Genomic DNA, 21,542 nt, shown 5'->3' on the forward strand with positions numbered 1-21,542 from the left:
CTGTCCACTGGAGCACGTCCAGGGCTGGGGGAGAGGCATCTCTTCCCGCCACAGCCCTGAGCACCTGCATAGTACTTAATAGGCTGCTGTGTGGGCGCACAGCTTAGAGGCAATGGGGGGGGGAAGGCGGAGGAGAGCGCCAGGAGCTGCACTTTAACTGTAAAAGAGCCACATGCAGCTCATGAGCTGCTGTTTGGCCACCCCTGACTTATGCCAGGAACTCACTCAATTTGGACAACGAGAAAAGACTAGTCAGTTTTCCTTCCTGCTGACAGTCATCTTACAGTTACATTTTTGGGTCCTCAGGCAATAACACAGCACATCCTTGTCTACACACAAACTTACAATACCATATAGACAGTCATATTCTGGTATGAAAAGAGTGGCTGTTTTTGGTTTAGCTTAAGTCAATTTGGACCAGGTTTAAGTTAAATTGAAGTAAGCCGCTCTTCTATCAAAGTAAGTGTCCATACAGGGTTTTTCAGTGGTTTAACAAATACTGGTTTAAAAATCACAGCTTAGGTTATATCAATGTAGACAAGACCTAATTCTCAAACTATGGTCCACAGAGAACTTAAAAAGGCTGCTCTGCAGAGCTGAAACAGTGGTGAGAGACTTCTAAACCCACAGGCTAGGATATTTGCTGCTCATTATAGCCCAATCACCTAGGGTCTCCAGAGTCTTTTCAACCAAGTGAACTGAAAAATTCATGCCACTCTTCATCCAGCAGTAGTGCTTCAAATTCTTCATTTCAGGTGATTTGGGGTGTAAAGTTGCAACTGTGACAAAGTTTGTAACCAAGAGTAACAGCCATAAGGAGGAAGACTTGCAATTAGAAGGTCAAGTGTCCATGATAAAGTCTGTTTTTAAGAAAGTGGACAACATAATAAGAGAGTTTGAAAAATTGCAAGACAATACTTAGAACTAAATAAAAAAACATGACCATTTACACTGATTAGATTTTGTATACACTTTTTTAACAGTGTCCCTTTCAGAAACTGAAGTACATGAGTATAGGACAGGATGCCAGAGCCTACTGTTACTCCTGCATTGATTCACTTTTGACTCTGAAGTACTAACAGAACTGCCCCCATTTTCAGAAATGCTGACAAAATTCCAAGTTTCAAAAAACAGGAGTTAAATTACTATGGGGTTATTAGTAACAAAGCCAGATTAAAATAAAAGATTTAAACGTTTTTAAATTGCATCTCAAAGTGATGGCAAGTAGGTGCATTGGAAATAACTCCACACCAAACCTCATCTCTAAGGCTAATTTACACTACAAAGGCAATCCAGTTACATGCCCCTGAAAATGTGTTCACGGTGAATGAGAGTAATCTATGGCATAACTAGGTTTTCTAATTCAGTCGGATTTTGCAGTACACTCAAGGAATTCAAGGGTTACAATAAGGTGTGTAATATTAAAAGAGGATATCTGTAATGGAGCACCAGAGCTTGAAAGCACTGCATCAAAGGTAGTCCCATAATTCCTGAGATTTATTGTGACAGTTAGGTGTATTTCACAGACTGAATTTAGCCTAACATCACATGGCCTCATCCACAGAGAAGTTATTCAGTGCCCTGAATCAACAGAAAAGGATTTTTTCTGCCTGATTCTGAGTGCCATGTTCTTATGATCAGGCTGTTTTATCAGCTTCCTATTGACTGAGACCTATCTGGGTTTCTTTTCCATCGTGGCACCAGCAAGGCAGAACACAGCAGTGATTTTTAAAGGAATTCTGAACTGAAACAGGAGGAAATAGCACCAGGGTTTGTCTCTCAGACTCTCACAGAGTCTGCTGCCAGCCAATACATTTTTCCTTGAAGCCATACAACTTCAAAACAGGATTCAATCATATTTACAGATGGTAGCTCTTGGAGACAAAGTACCCCTGACTAAGCAAAGAGTGGACTCATTTCCTCCTAGAAACAAGAAGGAGGTCTCACACTGCAGAACTGCTGAGGTTGGCAGATTTGATTTTGTTTAAATAAAGCTCATTCCCTCTCTAAGTGGTGCACATCTCGGAGAGAAAATAAATGGGCTGGAAAAAAAACAGAGGCCTGCAGTGGAGAACCTGCAGAGAAGCAAGCTAAAACGTAAACAGAAAGGCAGAAAGATAGAGAGATGGGGTCGGGAGGGCAGGGCGGGGACTGTTTTGAGCAGCGCCTGTGTGTTTGTTCTTGCAGGTACAGTACCACAAACCAACATAGAAAGTGTGGGAAGGACGGAGGGGGAGGAGCAGGGGCCACTTTCCAAAAAGGAAACAAACCCGAACTAGGATTTACAAACTACAACAATTTTCCATCGCCCAATCAGGAAAGGGCAAGCCAAACGCACACCAAATTTGGAAAGTTAGTACTGGAAAGGGAGGAGAGAGGGAGGGGAACTGAGCTAATGAAAACCTCCTCCCAACACACAGAGGGAATAAACAGGGGAGGGGTCAAGCTTTGAGCTCTCTCCAGGCCTCAAGAACATATTCTTCGAAAGGGGACAAAGGCAGTTGCTGCAGCTAAAAACTCAGCACAGGGACACGGAGGCCTGAGAGAAGGCCGTACAGAGATTTGCATTCTGGAGATCCAGTTTTATCTGCTCAGCGAAGAACATTCACTCTCTCAAGGAAAAAAAATGCAGATCTCATTCACTTCCTGAAACATGAAAGACAGGATATGAGGGTGGAGAGAAGGAGGGGGTGAGGAGCAGAACAGGGATGTTTACAAACATGTCAGCTCCTCCCCATCAAGAGGAACACAAAACCAAAGGCATTTGGGCAGGCAAAACCTCAGAAGTCTTTTGAGGTTTTTGAAGACTCTGCTGTATTTGCTTCTGCTAAGGCAAACGGATGCAAACATCAATCATCTTTGGTGAATCATCTCTGCTGGAGCAGAGCAAAATTCAACACTACTATTTCCACTCTCTCCCTATACCAAAAAAAAAAAAAAAAAAATCTAGTGGAGTCATGTATCAGTTGCAGACATATACCAGAGTCAAAAGTGCACCCTCTGTGAGGAACATAAGCCACACTGTGCTGCCTGACACAAAATGACAATGGAAATGGACAACGAAACTACCCTCCTCCAGCTCCCTGCTGCAACTAGCTTCATTTAAAAGAGGCTGAATATAAACTAAAAATGCAGCCTGAACAGAGGACTCAAAACCACACCCACCACCAGCCCCCTCCTTCTTGAGTATTTACACTACAGAGCAGCGCAACTTAGCAAAGAGGAAAAGCTTACCCAACAAGCAATGTGCTTCCAATCCCAGGCAAAGCCAAACACTGCCTTCATTACGTCCAAGTCATTCAAGTTTTAATATACTAACTGCATTAGCACTAACAAGTCAGAGATCCATTGTGCATTACCACATTTTACAAATTGGTGAATAAGAAAAAACAAACCAAGGCTATTACACCAAGCATACTTTGGTTGTTTTGACAACTATAATATCTCCTACTGTAACAGTAAATGTATTGTACTGTACTTTGTGCAAGTAAAGACGCTTAGCATTAGGAGATCTCACTTTGGCTATTCACTATCAACTCTTGGCTGAGAAGCAAGAAAATAATTATTTGATTTTCTGATTAGCAAAGCTTCTGAACCTTTATTAATAATCTACATCACAGAAAATACACATTTATTAACTCTCAGATCTCCGAAGTTTATCAGTGGACCAAGTGTATGACAATATTGTTCCCTCTCCTTACTGACCAGCTACCTTTACCCTTGCCTCAGGGAACACGTTGGCTCCAATTCAAAAAAAAAAAAAAAAAGAAACAAGGAAATGAAAATAAAATTTATAACAAATAATGCAACATAGCAGACAAACAAACACATTTATGCACATCTAGGGAGCACTTAATGGAACAGATCATCCCTAGACCATCAAAGAGGTCTCACTCTATGCCCTTTTCTCATTCTTTAATTTTAGTTCTACGCATTTATTATACAAATGATTTGAGATCTTAAATCTCTATCCCTCACCCCCAGGACTTTTCAATTCATCTTTAAGTAGCTTCCATGATCTGGAACAGGGGTCAGTAACCTATGGCACGCGTGCCAAAGACAGAACGTGAGCCAATTTTTAATGGCATGCTGCTGCCTGCCAGAGTCCTGGCAAGCAGCATGCCATCAAAAATCCTGCCCAGCCTGGCCCGGTCCGCTCCCCTCCATCCTCCGCTCCCCCAGCCCCACCACATTCCCACCCCAACCCTGAGCACCATTTCATGTATTAAGTGTACTGGGTAACCAATGCTACATTGGTGCTTGGAGGATGTGGACGGAATCTCCAGTGACAACAAGGAGGGAAGCCCAGAACCTTCTCTGCACTCTGTATTGCTGGCACCTTACCTGATAGTGCCAGTGGGGGAGGGCAGGGGGCTGACCAAGCTCCGGAGATCCGGCTCCGGAATGTGTATCTTCAGAGGTGATATCTGAGGATAAAGCGGCCGAAGGGGAGGTGATGAAGCTTCCTCCTTCACTTCCTCTTTATGGTATAAAGATGTGAATTGGATCTTTATGACTGTGCTAGGGAATCGGAAAGTACACCTGCAAAAGGAAAAGAGAGAGAAAGGATCAATGTACTGAGCATAAACCAAATGGATGGAACATGCAAGTCCATGCAGAGAGGTACTCAATCTGTTTCAGAGTAGCAGCCCTGTTAGTCTGTATCCACAGAAAGAACAGGCGTACTTGTGGCACCTTAGAGACTAACAAATTTATTTGGGCATAAGCTTCCATGGGCTACAGCCCACTTCATCGAATGCATGCAGTGGAAAATACACTAGGAAGATATATAGATACACAGAGAACATGAAACAATGGGTGTTACCATACACGCTCTAACAAGAGTGATCAGTGTGTAGCACTAATGAATTAATACGGTAAGAGTTTAGACCTCTCTACAGCACTTTTCCTCCCAGAATCCTAAACCACACTGAAGCCTACAGCACCCCTGTGAGGATAAGTATTATTATGCCCATTTTATACATAAAATTAACTGAGGTTTTGAAAAGTTAAGTGACTTTGCCTTAGGCCAAGCAGTGAATCAAAAACATAAGAACGGCCATACTGGGTCAGACCAAAGGTCCACCTAGCCCAGTATCCTGTCTTCTGACAGTGGCTAATGCCAGGTGCCCCAGAGAGAATGAACAGAGCAGGTAATCATCAAGTGATCCATCTTCTGTCACCCATTACCAGCTTCTGGTAAACAGAGGCTAGGGACACCATCCCTGCCCATGCTGGCTAATAGCCATTGATGGACCTATCCTCCATAACATTATCTAGTTCTTTTTTGAACCCTGTTATAGCCTTGGCCTTCCCAACATCCTCTGGCAAAGAGTTCCACAGGTTGAATATACATTGTGTGAAGAAATGTTTCCTTTTTCACACACGCATACACACACACACACACACACAAAACTGTTGCCTACTAATTTCATTTGGTGGCCCCTAGTTCTTGTTATTTACTACTTCCTGTAATATGTTTCCTTATTTACTTTGTTGGGTGTAGTTTCTTACAATCACAATTTTCATCAGGTTACCAAAAGGGATGTAAAACATTTACCGGTTAACCAGTAAGCACGAGTCTTACTGGTTAACCTGCCTTAACTGTTAACCCCCTGGCCAGCCCTGCACCGCCCAGCCCCATGCTGTTCGGCCCCACCTGGATTGGCCCCAGCCGTGCTGACAGGATTGGCCCAGCCATTTAATCAGTTAACTGTTTAAACAAAATATTTTTTGATTGTTTAAACTGTTAACTTTTTAAATGGTATTTACACTCCTAGTTACCAAAACTACCTAATCACAATCAATACGAAGTAGAAGAACCGTGAGGACCAAAGACTGAGCAATAAGCACTTAAAGCCTTTATGGTGTAACCTGGACAACTGGTACATGCAACGTGAAAATTACAGTCAGTAACATCTCTCTGTTCATACCACAGCACATTAGGCAAAATTTATCCAATAAACCACTTAAGGCGGTGTTAATGGGTTATCATTGATCAAACTGGTTTCTGATCAGCAACAGAAGAGCCTATTTAGTGACAGATACTAAGCCATACAGTCCAAAGGGATGTGACTAACGCAGCCAGAACAGCACTCAGTAAACCACCAAGGCCTTGGTAGCAGTCTTTCATTTTATCTAGTACAAATTTTTGTCACAAACCTCAATACAGCCCTAGAGAAGCACTGGGAAATTCAGTGGGAAGTAAACTTTCCAGCATTTTCCATTTTAAATGGAACTTTTTAATTTAGTGTTTTCAAGACATATCAGGCTGTAAAAGTTAGTGCTGCACATGCCACCTTACCACACTTCTAAATTAGGCAATAATATATAATCAATATGAGCAGTCCATGGATCACTGCATGACCATTTTTGCTTGTACCAGCGTCAGGGAGGCAAGAGAGAAAGACAGGGTAAGGGCTTCAGAGTGGAAAAAGTTGGCAGAATATAATTATGCGGACGTCTTGTCTACAGTGAGAAAATGAAGGAATTTACATCATTTCTCTAACACCAGTTTGGTGCAGCTTCACATGTGCTAGCAATGCCAGAACACCAGAGTAGATTGGGCACCAGCATTGTAACTTTGGTGTTATTAAACCCTGCAGAATTAGAGGATATGGTGATAAGAACACCTGTGAGTGACTTACACTAGTGTTTTAGTGTTGCTAGTGCTGATGGCAGGAGAACAATTTGCTACTAGACCCAACATGGAAGAAATATTTCAGTTTCTCACTGACGACACAGCTCACTTCTCCCCAGGGTGCTTCTAAGGAATCAGCAATGAGTAAGTAGTGCAGAGCTAGCTTTCAGGGCTGTGAAGCCCCTGCTCCTCCTCATTTCATCACCCAAGTGAGTTTGCTCAGTATTCAGGAGCTTGGAAGCACAATGGCTCTGCTGAATACGGCAGGAGCTTGTGTTGTACTGAATTCACTGCAGAGGCCCTGCCACCTGCACTCAGCAATGCATTAAAGAGAAAAAATCAGCACCTGCAATACAACCCAGCCATGTTTATTGAAACTTTCAAGACATGCTCCCCTGCAGTTTTGCTGAGAGAGAGCCACTTGACACAACAGACTATTAGTCCCAGACACCTTGCAGGGGTGTAACAGACAAAGCCCAGCATGACCAACCCACAACAGGCTTTTGAGAGAACACTCAGGGTTAAGCTTTTGTACGCACCATGGGTTTCCTCACAGAAAGCAAAATATCAAACTGCAATGAGCATCACAGACTAAGGTTTTAAACTAGTAAATGCAATGTTTAGACATTTTTTAAACTCCTTAATGAGGACAGACCACCCTTCATTTCAGTGTTACGGAATTCTCTGTTATAATACCAGATGCCCAATCTGTCTCCTCATTTGTGTCAAGACTGAAGAAATACATGGTTTCCCAAGCTTTTAGTGGCTCCAAGCTGCTGCTTCTCATAATAGGTTTAATTGCACAAGGCCCAATGGCATTATTGTGCAGGACAGGTATATATGAACAGCAATGGTATATGCTAGACCTTCTACTTAGCCTCATCCCAGCGGGCATCTGGGAGCCAGCATGACTTAATCCACTTCATTGTTTCACCTCATTTCTGCAGGAATGGCCCTCAGCCCACCCACTTCTCCACTATTCAACACTGCTACTCTATCAGTAGCGTGTGTATTTTAGCCACTCTTAACTCCTTGAGAGGGACCCCATGCCCTTCTCGTTTCCTTTTTACCGTACTCCTTTGGTTTGCCTTATATTTTTTAGGTTTTCTAGATAACTCTGCTTCGATTGCTGTTGTATTTTAATGCTGCAGCTCCCTGTCACAAATAAATATGAGTTATAGAGTATGAATTATCCCACTATAAAGGTATTTTTAGATGAAGACCATTTAACATTGCTTTGGCTTGCTAGCCCTACCTGCGGCAATCTGATTCAGTCACATGTCTTAGCCACACCTTCAAAGCGGAAGGGAGGGGTAGAAACAGGAGCGCTCGGCCTATAGCATGAGCTAAAGATCAATCCATTTGCTGCGGTGATGATTTCATGTTAACTGCAGGCTTCCCTCTCCACTGGAGCAGGACCCTGAGAACTACAACCAGTTTCGGCATAGTCTCCCTAGCTAGCACAGAGATGGATATTTTGTCAGAAAACTGTGTTACAAAAATCAGATAAGGTAGGTTTGCTTAATGCACTTAGCTTATCAAGGCTTTGTCTACACTGACTTTTCTTATACCTTTCCACAGCTGTATCTCCATCAGTAGTAGAAATGGCAGGAACGTGCTAGCCAAGATATGGTAACTAAATTGTGTCAAGCCCTATCATCTAAATCCGATTAAAAAGCTGGTAGCTAGTTTATGCTACGGAATACCATTACAGCTGCATCTTGCTACACATCTAAACATGGTTAAAAAAGATTTTCTAACGTAGCCAGGGCCTAAGGAATCAATGCCACCAGGAAGCATGCACTCCAGATTCCCATCAACCTCCACTGAGTTTGAGGTGAGTATCCTATAGTAGGATCAGGCCCCGAAGGAGAGCATTGTGCCTAGAATTGCTGTTAAGATTTGGTTCTGTTTGAGGCTGCTAACATTGGCTAGTCTACCTGTATTACTGATTATTCACACTGTTGAGCTAGTGCTTCACAACAGTATACAAACATTCACTAATTATTATGGACATGTGCTGGTGACAAACCAAGTGGAGAGCAAGCCTGTCAGAAACATATGGGGTCTCCTTAAGTTTTCACTAGCAAAAGCTCTGCATTTCCAATTATGCTGCGACTGAATGCAGCCTTTCCCCTCACATACACTAAACTTTTCCAACTCTCTCTTAGTTACTTTTCTTCCCCACCCCTGACACCAAAAAAGTCCACCCTAAATCTACATTGAATTTTAGGATATGAGGTGGATTTATTTGAGAAGAAGGCAGAGAATGAGATGGGATATGTATACCAATGTGGGATTTGCAAGTGCCTGGGTTTATGCTTTTTCAAAGGAAGCGATAGCAGGGCAGAACACTCAGCACTAAATCAGGACTAAAAAGCAACAAAGAGTCCTGTGGCACCTTACAGACTAACAGAAGTTTTGGAGCATAAGCTTTCATGGGTAAATGCGTCTGACGAAGTGGGTATTCACCCACGAAAGCCACCCACAAAAAAGCTTATGCTTCAATACTTCTGTTAGTTTGTAAGATGCCACAGGACTCTTTGTTGCTTTTTACAGATCCAGACTAACACAGCGACCCCTCTCATAAATCAGGACTGTATGTTTATTTCTAAAATAAATAAATAAATAAAAATCTGTTAAAAAGCTTCAAATAAGTTACAGTATTTGATTCATACTGCACGTCTCTTCAAGGACTCCTACCAGTCAATATTCTCTAATGTTTCCATCAAAAGAGAGACCACTTTGTGAAAGCACAGATTAGACACAACGTAACGTAGCCTCCTTCAGATGCCTTTGGAATTCCCAGTTAATATGATTGCACACCACATATGTGCTCTATAAAGCACTTGTTACAGGCAGTAATTATGTCCCGTAATAACTGGCCATATAACTATCTGCCAGTTAGCGGCAGACTGTTACAACACACCATAATTTACACCTTAATTTCCTGTAGGAGAGAGGTTCGTAGGCCTTGCAATGACCGACAGTTGGTTTTTAGTTTTGTTTTTTTAAACAGCTAGGTCTCTCCATCTAACTGCACCTCCAGAAAACACATAAAAGCAAGTTGAAGGAAACCGACTGTTCACTGCCTGCATAAATTCCAGAGTGGTTGCTATGCCCCTGCTCTACAAGGCAACAGATAGGCTACAATGGTTGCATCAAGGAGATGGCTCCTGCCTCTGATTACAGGGTGCTGCTGGTATCACCACATAGAAAAAAGACAAGGCTTTTCAAAAAGGTCCTAGTCATCATCCTCACCCTGGACAACACAGCATATATCAAGGCAACGTTCATGTGGTGAACCAACGATAGCGACCACAAGCATTTCATCTATGTAAGATCTGCAAATAAAATGGTAGAAAACACTAGACTTTACATAAAACACTCTCCGCCCCCCCCCCCCAAAAGCAGACTGTAGGAGAAATTGTTTGAAAGTAAAGAAATCACAATGAAAAGGTCTTTACCACTACATGATTCTATACTGAACTGAGAGACATTAGACACAACACTTACTTAGGCTAGAAAGAGGATACTACAGCTTTGTGTGGCATTCAAGACACAACGGCTCCTGTTAAGCTCTGATGCATAATGGAAAAAGGAAAGATACATAAGAGATTAAGAGAGCCAGGAAATAATGTTTGAAAGTAAAGATTAATAGAACCATTAATAATTCAAGTTAAACCACCACAGAAAAGCAAGATGACACAATGAAGACACACTGACTGTGAAGGACTCTAAATTTAAAGTGTTACAGTTTGTCAGACAGGAGGCACTGTAGGAAAAATACAAAAAACAGGAACAAACATTTAAATAAACTGTAGGTAGATCTAGTATACATTACTCATTACCAGCATGTTGGTGTCACCTGTGCTTATCCTCCTTATCTTGTCATAGCACCTGATCCCATAGTACTCAGAAGGTTCAGAAACAAAAGAGTTTGCACACTAACAGCACCTGCATTTCAGAGTGGCACTATGATGGGGTTGGGGACGAAGTGTATTTTATGCAATGCTTCATTATGAATATACTTTGGGGAATGGGACCACACACACACATAATGGCATTTTTAGGGTTCACTTAAAAAACACACTGCCAGAGTGCCAATCATAGCCACAACTGTGATGGTAACAGAGCCCCTGTCGTAACTAGTTGCAAGGGTTTCATTACAAACCTTCTTAGAGTCATTCAAAAAACAACCTTAACTCTACCTCCATAACTGTGCCTAACCTCAGCCCAAGGACCACAATCTTTTTACCCCTATCAATCTACATAATCAGATTCCAAGAATGTTTCTGTATTTTAATCTATAGCCTAAAATATCTGTTGAGTCGTGAAGTGATGGAAGCAACTCTTTGTTAAGAGCTCTTTATTCAGAATATCACCAGGTTGAATCATCACTGGGTTTTGCTGTCTCTTACCATCCAGTTTTTAAATTTTGGGACTTTGACTTTACAAGTTGCGCCCATAGAACAACATGAGCTTTCAGCTACTATTTAGAACGTCAACTCCCAGCATAGGGACGTTGTTTTATTTCTATATCTATAGGCTCGTCTTTACTACTGGGAGATCCATACTGCTGCAATTGATGCAGCAGGGGTTGATTTAGCGGGTCTAGTGAAGACCCGCTAAATTGACAGCGGAGTGCTCTCCAGTTGACCCCAGTACTCCACCTACCTGAGAAGAGTAAGGTAAGTCGACTCGAGAGCGTCTCCCGTCGACGCAGCACAATGAAGACACCAGGGTAAGTCGACCTAAGCTACGTCAACTCCAGCTATGTTATGCATGTCGCTGGAGTAGCGTAACTTAGGTCAACTTACCCCGGTAGTGAAGACAAGCCCCTAAGGTACCAAGTACATTTATGGAACTATAACAAAATAAAGATCTTGTCTTCACTATACTTTTTATTTGTCAAGTTCATTATTCCAAGTTACCTCAAGATACCTGACACTTTTACAGGTTAGTGTGGACAGTCCCTGCATATTTACTCCAAGCCACCAACGATTTTCCTTTATTCATCCCTAGGATAAAAACCAACATTTGTAGCCTGGAACAACCATGTGGGGAGTGCCCCTAGCAGCCTTTACAAAGGTGTTAAACACTACAAGATAACTGGTAATCTAATAACTTTAGATAATCATCTAGTGAATAGCAGGAAAATTTAGTCAGCCCATCTATGAAAATCAATTTTCCCACAAATTAGGAGATAACAATCCATTCCCTGTTCCCACAGTGTAAAAGAGCAATCTAAAAGGAGATGTCTCAATGAAGGAAGAACTACTGGTAAAATTTAGGCATCAGTATGCCCAGAGTCAACCTAAGACTATCTAGAAACTTCAATGATCTGCCTCACTTTGACCCAAGTACAAACCTATCCCTTGAAGTGCGGCCTTCAAATTGATGAGGGGACCATTTTTGACAAGAGAACTAATATTTCAGATTAACGTTATTTGCTGAAACTAGACTGTAACAATCTTTTGATCATTAGAAAAGAGGTGAACTGTGCATGCTCAGTACCTCATTTGATAATTGATATCTGTTGATTTACAACAATCTTATTCTGCATATGTAAAATAATTTGTCCTTTTTATGACTAGAGTACATCCAAGCTTCAGCTTTTAAAACCCAATGTAGTTTGTGCTATTTGAATCCAAAAAGGGTCAAACTTTTTGCATTACAGTAATCCTCACAGCCAAACCAAATTTTGTCTAACCTGGCAAAAATAAACTTGCGCTTAGCCCGAGTCTAAGCATGGACAGCTGTCTTAAACCAGGAGGGGTGCAGTGAAGCCCCTTCAACTTTAAATAAAGCCTCTTTAGCTAGACACTATAATGAATGTTAGTAGATAATTATACTGCAAACACATAGCAGGATAGCTCTTCAGAGGCTTGCTGCAAGTAATATATGGGAAAGTAGTGTTCAAACACCTGGTTTTATACTTTGATTTTACATCAATATCTCCCCACTCCTTTTGGGTTTTTTCTTCAACAGAAATTTTTCTTAAAACCCATTTTGTTCCCAAGACTCATTTCATCTGCAATACCTCTGAGAAACTAAGTCATTTACTTAACTAATTAATTTATTTATCTCTTGAGTGAAAAGCTCATTTGTATATATAGACAGGGGGTCAAATGTTGGGAAGGAGAAGTATAAAGACAAGGGACCATTGTGTGTATTTAGCTACAGATAAACCCAATGTAATAAATAAGGCATGTGCCTATCAACACCATGATCAATTTACCTGTTTGCTGAATCTTTTTCCCTGTGTGTCTTTTTATATTGGATGTTACTTCAGGGCAGGGACAGGGTCATCCTCTGGATATGGAAAGTACTTAACAAAATTGTGGAAGCAGCCAAAATGCAGTAACACCCAGAGGCAAAGGTCCAAGACTTTTACTACTACTTCCTCTCACTCACCTTCCCTAAATCTTCATGTCCAGATTTAAACAGAAACCCTAACTATTCGTCTGAGAGCATAACGAACTAAACACTCATTCCAGGGGTAAGTCAGTGACAGATAGGAAATGGAATCATAACTTCTGTAGTGTCACCCTCTGTGATTCAGAAGAGGGAGCAAAAGAAATTGCTTCTCCACCATCCCTGGCTCCCAGCTCCAGGCCCTCCAGTTTACTGGAGATTTGGATAATACAATGTTGTCGTAAATGGATCCAGATTGGCATCGTTTGAAAGCCCTTTCTCCCGTGGACACAAATGCTATCAAACATGACAAACTTAGAACAATTATGTAGATATGTCTAAGAATGTTTAAAAATCAATCTTTTAAATTATACCTTAACACAGGAATGCATTGCTTAGGTTAAAAAAAAACAAAAACAAAAACAAAAAAACCCACATTGATCTTTGGTAATCCCAGGGAAGTTAGCCTTGACACGTAGGACTGAAAACATTATATTCATCAAAGTCATCATCTCGGTCTAGGGCACCACTGCTAGAAACACTGATCTTTGTCTGCATCACGCTACCGTTTCTCCATACAAGGCAGGCTACTGACCAAACATTTGCAGGGTGACAAGCATCTGGTCTTTGCACATGAGCATTTGATTAGATGAATTGATTTAGGAGTGTACAGTATTTCACATATAACTGGTGTGATCAGTCCATCATCCAAGACCTATCCATGCCCAAAAGGGGAGGGTAGTTCTGGATGCGCTTGATCATTTGCCCTCGATAGCAGGCATAAATGCACCCTTTGTCTGTGGCAATTTCTGTTGTCTACTTCCACCAGTGTAGCTCTCCAAGTGTTGTAATGTTGATCTTCATATGGTAAACTCAGCATATGAGCCACTCCAGTGCATTTATGACCTGTCTTCCAGGGCTGTGAGATGCAAATTCCAATTAGTGGTCCTGACAGATCGCTAAAGAGCAGTAAAGACTCAACCATCTTCACGTATCACCACACTACCCTGAAAGTTGGGTTTTATCAATCATTTCACTTCATTGAATTGCTTGATCCAGTATGAGATATTGCAGCTCTCCATCATGCATGATAAGTCACTGAGGGCAGAATGTGGATTGGATGCATGGAACTCGTCTCTCAAGTCCTGTACTCTCTGAGAAATGACTTCAAAACACATACATATGTTTTTCAAAGGAGACACCTAAATACCATTTTTGAAGAGCAATGAGAGTTGGGGGGGGGGGGGGGGAAGAGTGTGTGTGTCTGTCTCTCTCTCTCTTCTCCATTGCAATTTTTTCCATGAACGAATCTGGTTCACAGTATTGCTGGTCTACAAAATCCCCTAGATCTCAGGAATATCAGTACCATCAACAAAGTAGTCAACTGCATGCTTCACTGTGAAAAATGTGTGCAGTTCACCAGGATCCACCATCCACAAAGATTATCACCAGACATTATTAGCTGCTGAAGAGGCCTGTAAAGCCCATGTCTAATGTCAGGATACATCTGCGGAACTGATTCAAAATGTATTTGTTCATGCGTTCCAGCTACATAAGGAATGTTAACGGAACTGAACAATCAGTGGGGCTAGAAGCAGTGGCGGCTCCAGGCATCAGCACTCCAAGCACGTGTCTGAGGCGGCAAGCCGCAGGGGGTGCCTTGCCAGTCCCTGCAAGGGCAGCAGTCAGGCTGCCTTCGGCGGCATGCCTGCGGGAGGTCTGTTGGTCCCGCAGATTCGGTGGCAATTTGGTGGCGGGTACGCCGAAGCCGCAGAACTGGCAGACCTCCCGCAGGCAAGCCGCCAAATCCACGGGACCGGGGACCTCTCACAGGCATGGCTGCCAAAGGCAGCCTCCCTGCCGTGCTTGGGGTGGCAAAAAATCTAGAGTCGCCCCTGGCTAGCAGGTATGATTGGCAGGATACATACATGTGTCATTCAATCTGGCAACTCATGTATGCCATGTTAAGATGTATCTTTCTCCTGAAATGGTGTGGTGTGGTGTGGTATGGTATATCCTGCATGCCTGGATTATTTGAGGATATGTCTTCTCCCCCTTCTGCTGAAGCTATACTTTATTTTTTGCCTCTGGAGTGCATCCCACTTTTGCACAGCAAACAAGTGAGGTCAAGGTTAGTGAGCGTAGAAAGCTCTACAGTTGTTGATTTAACTGCTACGCCTGTGAAAACTAGACTTCTTGGCTTCAAAATTTTTGGAGCTTGGTAGGAATGTAAGTTAGTCATGAAGCTCCTTCAAAGAATGGTTCTTTGCTGGTCGAGATAATCTGATCATCAATACCCATGAACCACGTTTTTGCCAATGATGACAAATCAATTTGAAGCACCCCTTCCATTTATATTAATCTGTAATATTAAAAAAGTTAATCAGGTATCATGTTCTGAGCAGTAACTGTCAGTCTCGAACAGGGGTCAGCAACCGACAGCAGCTGGCTGTGTGGGGCCGGCAGCCTGGACCCCAGCAGGCAGCAGCGTGCCATTAGAAATCCTGCCCAGCCCAGCCTCCACCAACAGCCAAGCTCCCTCCTCCCCCACCTCTTCCCCCCAGTGTACTGGGTTCCTGCCCCTCCTCCTCTCCCTCCCTGTGGCCAAACAGCTGATGGCCCTGGAGAGGGAGAGGGAGAGCCAAACCAAAGCTGCAGAGTGCTTGCTGCTCTGGAGAAGAGGCGGGGCAGGGTCTTGGAGAAGGAGGTGGAATCAGGGCATATCGCCTCCAGCCCCCTGCCATGAGCCGCTCAGGGGAGGGGATGGGAGCATCCCCATGACTCCAGCCCACACCCCCAGCCCTCTGACCCAACTCCTGAACCCTCCCCCAGCCCTCTGCCCTGATCCCTGCACCCCCCTCACATGCCCCCAGCCCTGACACCGGCACCCCCCCCATATACTCAGCTCCCCCACACTCCATGCCCTGACTCCGGTATCCCGCCCCCCCCCCACACCCCCCCAGCCCTCTGCCGTGACTCCTACACCCTCCTCACACACAACCATCCCCCTGCCCTGACTCTTGCACTCCCCTCATCCCCACCCTGAGCACCAAATGGCAGCTCCTGCACCCCCCTCACATTCCCACCTCCACCCCTCACATCAAATGGAGTATTACCTGGGCAGCTCCCACACCCAAACCTCCTGCCCCAACCCTGAGCCCCCTCCCTCATTCTAGCTCCTGGCCAGACCCAACACCCCAACCCACAGCCTGCTCCTTCACCCCAGCCCTGTGCTCAGTGCACCCCCACCCTCCGCTCAGTGCAGAGAGAGAAAGGAAGAAAATGGGCTAAAACCAGGGAGGTAGGTACCCACTGTATGTGGGCAGGGCCGGGACCCCAGACTGGCAGCAGGCTGAGCCGCTCAGCCCACTGCCCAGCCTGGGGCCCTGGCCACAGGGCCCTTGCCAGCCCGCCGCCAGCCTAGGTGAATTGAACCCCAGGCCGGCAGCGGGCTGAGCGGGCCGGCAGCGTATGATCAGCATTTTAATATAATTTTAAATGAAGCTTCTTAAACATTTTGAGAACCTTGTTTACTTCACACACAACAAGAGTTTAGTTATAGAATATACAGACAGAGAGAGACCATCTAAAAAACGTTAAAATGTATTACTGGCACACAAAACCTTAAATTAAAGTGAATAAATGAAGATTCGACACACCACTTCTGAAACGTTGGCGACCCCTGGTCTAGAACCACAATTTAATTTCTGTGACAACTGCATGTTTGATATGCCTGTCTTAAGTATAAGTATAAAAAGTTGATTTTTAAACACTCTCAAATATACATATCTACTTAATTGTTCTAGGCTGTCACAGTTGGTATCCTTCATAGCAGAAAGGGCTTTTGAATGATACCCAACTCAACCCACTTCCAACACAACTGTATTATCAACAATTCCACCAACCAGAGGATCTGGAGATTGGGGGTTGGGGCTTCAGGAGGATGGTGGTGCAGTAGCAAGTGACTCCTGCCATGCCACAGAGGGCGACAACATTGTAATTATGATTCCATAGATTTTTAGAAATCTAATGACATCTCCCTTACCTTTCTATTAAGAACTCACCCCAGGAATTACACATGCTCCCAATCTGTAAGGAGTTATTTACCAATCCTCCATACTTAGCACCGGAGAAACAGTCACAAGATGCTGGACAGAAAATAAATTTGTTTTTCAGACCCAAAATCTTATCAAACAGATGTAAAACCACAGAAATTTTGCTGCCTCTCACATTACACATTTGTTAGATAAAAAGATTTTCATCTTAAAAACAAATTTAATTTTCTGCCCAGCATCTTATGGCTGTTTCTCTGGTGCTGAGTATGGAGGAGTGGAGCGTCTCCATAGTTAGAGAGTCATGATGATAGAGGAAGAGTCAGCACTGCAGTGTACTGGCTTTTCTGGAAAAGCATGGACTAAGACAGTTGAGTCCAGGAGGTAAAGGCAGGAAAATCTAACAACAACATGGGCAATTTTCTCACCCACTGGAAGCAAAGAGATTTCCCACTGCCAAATGGCAGGCTGATATATCAGCCCATGGTGTTGGAGAAAGAGAGAGCCTGCATCTCAGAAAACATGCAACAGAGGAACATATCTGAAAACTGTACTCCCCGCCCTGCTGGTCCCAACAGGCACTGGTGTATCCATAGCTGGCAAAGGATTTTGTGCTTAATGCCAGACTATATAGGGACAAACCTTAAGCTGCCTGCAAAAAGCTTGATGAAACCAACAACCATTTTTGTTATTCAGAAGAAGTAGGGAATGTGCCACTTGGAACCATTAGCCAATATAACCAATGAAGACGTAGTATCAGAGCCTGCAGAGACTAGCAATAAATAAAAATAAAAAAATCGACTATATTAAATACAACCGTTGTTATGCTAATAAAAACTTCATTGAGAGATTTTTGCTACAGAAATTATGACAGAACTTGGACCGCAAGTCTAGATGTAGCAAGAGTGGCACCAAGTCCTGCTAACTAGCATTACAGTGAACAGGATTTTATCAACCACTTGCCTGGTGTGCTTCCCATGAAGACCAGTTTACATGATGTGAGCTGTCACACTTAACATTTGAGTTGCAGAGAAACATCTACCTCCCCTAGAGCTGACTTAAAATTATAACTATACATGTTTTTCTTACAGTGCTTCTTACTAGAAAAGGCTCTGATAGATGTTATTTCTCTTGCCTTCCCAAGCCAGGAACTCAAGTAACTAAGCTTCATAATACTGAATGTGTTGTGACTACACTAGCTGCATAAAGCTACAGTAACCAGAGTCCTTGAACTATTGTCTACAATGCCTCCTGTTGAGCAGCTAGGTCTGGACTAGCAGAATACTCCTGGAAATTGCCAAGCACTTCCATACTATTGATTGAACAAGCTGCAATTTCACAATTAGCTTAAGAATTTTCACCCATCCTCATCCTGGAGGGGTAACTGGGTAAAACTCTATGGCCTGTTATAGAGGAGGTCAAACTAGACACATCATCATCTCATGGTCCCATATGGCCTTAAAATCTATTAAGTATTTTCCAAAGAGCAATAGTCCACTTCAGATCCAAACTAAAATTATGTCCCATCATCCAAACACCCCCTCCCCTTTCCGCCCGCATATGTGTAACATGAAATGCAAGCCATTCATTGTGGAAAAATGGGGCTTTTCTAACCTGGTTATCATTTCACCTACGTAGATATCTGAGGACTTGCAATATCAAAGGCTCTAGAAATAAAGAAAATTTAAAGATCAATTTTTTAAATTAACGCCAATTATTCCAAACCTGAATTTACACACAAAAAAGGAACAAAGGAGAAAAATGAAAATGGTTTCTTTGTTCCAACAAGTGTTTCCCAATTGTCCTGTACCCATGGTAATCCTGCCATAGCAACCAGCAGTTCCTGTTTACAAGGAGCATAAGTAGATTTTATGTAGTCTCAACTGGGATGTGCAAGCCCTATATGCTGCAACACAAGTGTTTTTTAATGTGCTTCAAGCTCCCAACGTTTATTCAGTGATAGTCCGCGAGGAAAGGATGCAAATTAAGTGGGCTCAATAGATACAAGTTTCTCCAGTTTCAGAAAGGCAAATTAAAACAAGTGCCATTTCTCATTTTCACACATGAAACTTTTTACTAACATTTCTCATTGCAGTTACATAGATTAAAAGTTATTTACCATATGTAATTCATCTATGTACAATTCAAAGAGAACACACCACAGGTTGCCTCGGGACTGCATGTTACTATGTATTAGCGGTGTTTCCAACACAGCAAGACAGGATTTTACACAGGCGAAGGACGTGCTCTAGTGCAACTGTGTCTACTTAAAACAAACATTACCTGCATTATCAGGCAAAACACTAATTATACACAAAAATGTCTCTTAAAAGCACCGATAAGTTTAGTTAGTTCTAATGAACGTTTTCTATTCAGCCCTGTGGCACAGCGCCCTACCTGATGATATGCCATTTCATCCAAGCTCACAAATGGATTAACACACCTTTCCACACAGAGGCAAATTTTTAAACAGGTATTTTGATCAAACTCCCATTTAGTGGGAAATGCTGTTTGAGGCAGTGGTTCTCAAACTGTGGGTTGGGACCCCAAAGTGGGTCACAACCCCATTTTAAAGGGGTCGCCAGGGCTGGCTTAGACTTCCTGGAGCCTGGGGCCAAAGCCCCACTGTCTGGGACCAAAACCTGAGGGCTTCAACCTGGGGCAGTGGGGCTGAGATTACAGGCCCCCTGCCTGGGGCTTCAGCTTTGTCCCCTCTCTCACCTCCCCAGGGGTGGCAGGGATTGGACGGGCTCAGGTTTCAGTCCCCCCTTCTGGGGTTGTATAGTAATTTTTGTTGTCAGAAGGGGGTCCTGGTGCAATGAAGTTTGAGAACCTCTGGTCTCGGGTTTAGAGCAGGAGACAGGTTGTCTAGACTTCGGGGTTCTATTCTCCATCCTGACACCGTGTGTTCACATACACAAAAAATGTCTTTCTTCTTCTGACATATTTACTCAGCGATGTCCCAATCCATGTGTGACACCACACATTACTGAATTAGCGAAGAGTGATATCCCAAACACTAGACATCACAAACAGAGTCAGCATGACACAGACTAGAACAGAGCAAGACAGACTAGAACAGAGCAAACAGTCTATATACATACTACTTTGGTATAATCAGCAAGTTTGAGAAAAAGAAATACAAAAAAAAAAAACAACCCACAAACCTATCACCACAAAACAGGAAAATGCTACTTTGACAATATATAGTCTTTAAAAATTTCAGAGAGCCTGGTGAGGGCTCTTTGAACACTCCAACACTGAAAGGGAGAAGGCATAGCTTCCAAGAAAAGTTTATACCGAAATAATGCTACTGCAATTTAAATCAGCTATTCCATTCTCTATACAGATATCCGGATCAGATTATCTTATTGGCTGCCTATAAGACAAATTTTAATTACCATCAACAGCACACACATCAATTGGTAAATCCACACAAAAATAAAGTATATGACAGTGATACTGTTCCTATCAAGAAAAAAACTGGTTAATGTCTCAAATAAGAGGATGCTGGATTGTTTATTTCTCTCTACTAAATTACCCTAGTTGAAATCAAGTGTCATGCCTAATTCTGCCTTTCAATACCTTTTGATGGTTTCTTCAGTGCTGTTTTGGTTTTGCCATTTCCAAATGCCTAGGGATGTCAGATTCATTTTTATTCTGCCATCTGAATCTTCACTTTACCAGTCTTATTTACTATGCTATATTGCTCAAACTGAGAAGAGCAAAAACCTAGTCCAGCCATGCTTTCTAAATAAAAGCCACAATTCATGAAAATACCTTATTTCTCCAAAGTATCTCAAGTGCATTTCATAGATGGGTGAGAGAGAAATTCCACAGATTGAACCTAGCAATTGGTTCAACACCAGCAATGAAACTGGCAGACTGGAGACTCCCTGTGGTCCAGGTTCAGGTGTGCAGTGTATCTTTTTAGATAAAACTCAGTTCAATTAGTTTCCAAGGCACCAAGGTTTTACTTTGTAAATTAATGAGATACAAGCAACTCAGCTCAGTGCAATACTTGGAAACCTACTGAAAAAGATCCCCTAGAGAAACACTTTTTTCCAACTATGTTCCCAGATCCAAGAGTGAGACAGTGCTTGCAGCTCTGGGAATCCACCCACATTAGTTTTGACACCTGTGAGCCAGCAGGCCAGAATTTTACCTTAATTTGCATCATTTTCTACAAGCAGTTGAAGGGAGTATATACCACACAACAAAATCTCAGTCATTTACGAGCCTTCATAGACACTTAAAATTCTAGACCGGGGTAGTAAACAGACAGACTGCAGGTTTGCCAGATGCTTTTGAACAGACCCCAAAAATCTTTTTATTTACTTATTATTATCATTATTGTTACTATTTTATTATTTTCTCTGAAGTCTGGACCTTGGCTATACCTTGAACAAGAAATCTGGACCTTGACAAAAATA

The 21,542-nt window shown here is 42.7% G+C and overlaps 1 protein-coding gene across 1 annotated transcript in view; it reads right to left on the bottom strand.

Moving 5' to 3' along the window:
- The window catches only part of FOXK1 (forkhead box K1), a 66,213-nt gene that overhangs the window by 25,105 nt on the left and 19,566 nt on the right, over positions 1 to 21,542 (bottom strand). The window contains 1 exon segment of the mRNA XM_032767795.2: positions 4,345 to 4,542. Within this exon segment, the coding sequence (XP_032623686.1) occupies positions 4,345 to 4,542 (198 nt within the window).

This window comes from Chelonoidis abingdonii, chromosome 9 (assembly GCF_003597395.2).
Source record: "Chelonoidis abingdonii isolate Lonesome George chromosome 9, CheloAbing_2.0, whole genome shotgun sequence".
NCBI lineage: Eukaryota > Metazoa > Chordata > Testudines > Testudinidae > Chelonoidis > Chelonoidis abingdonii.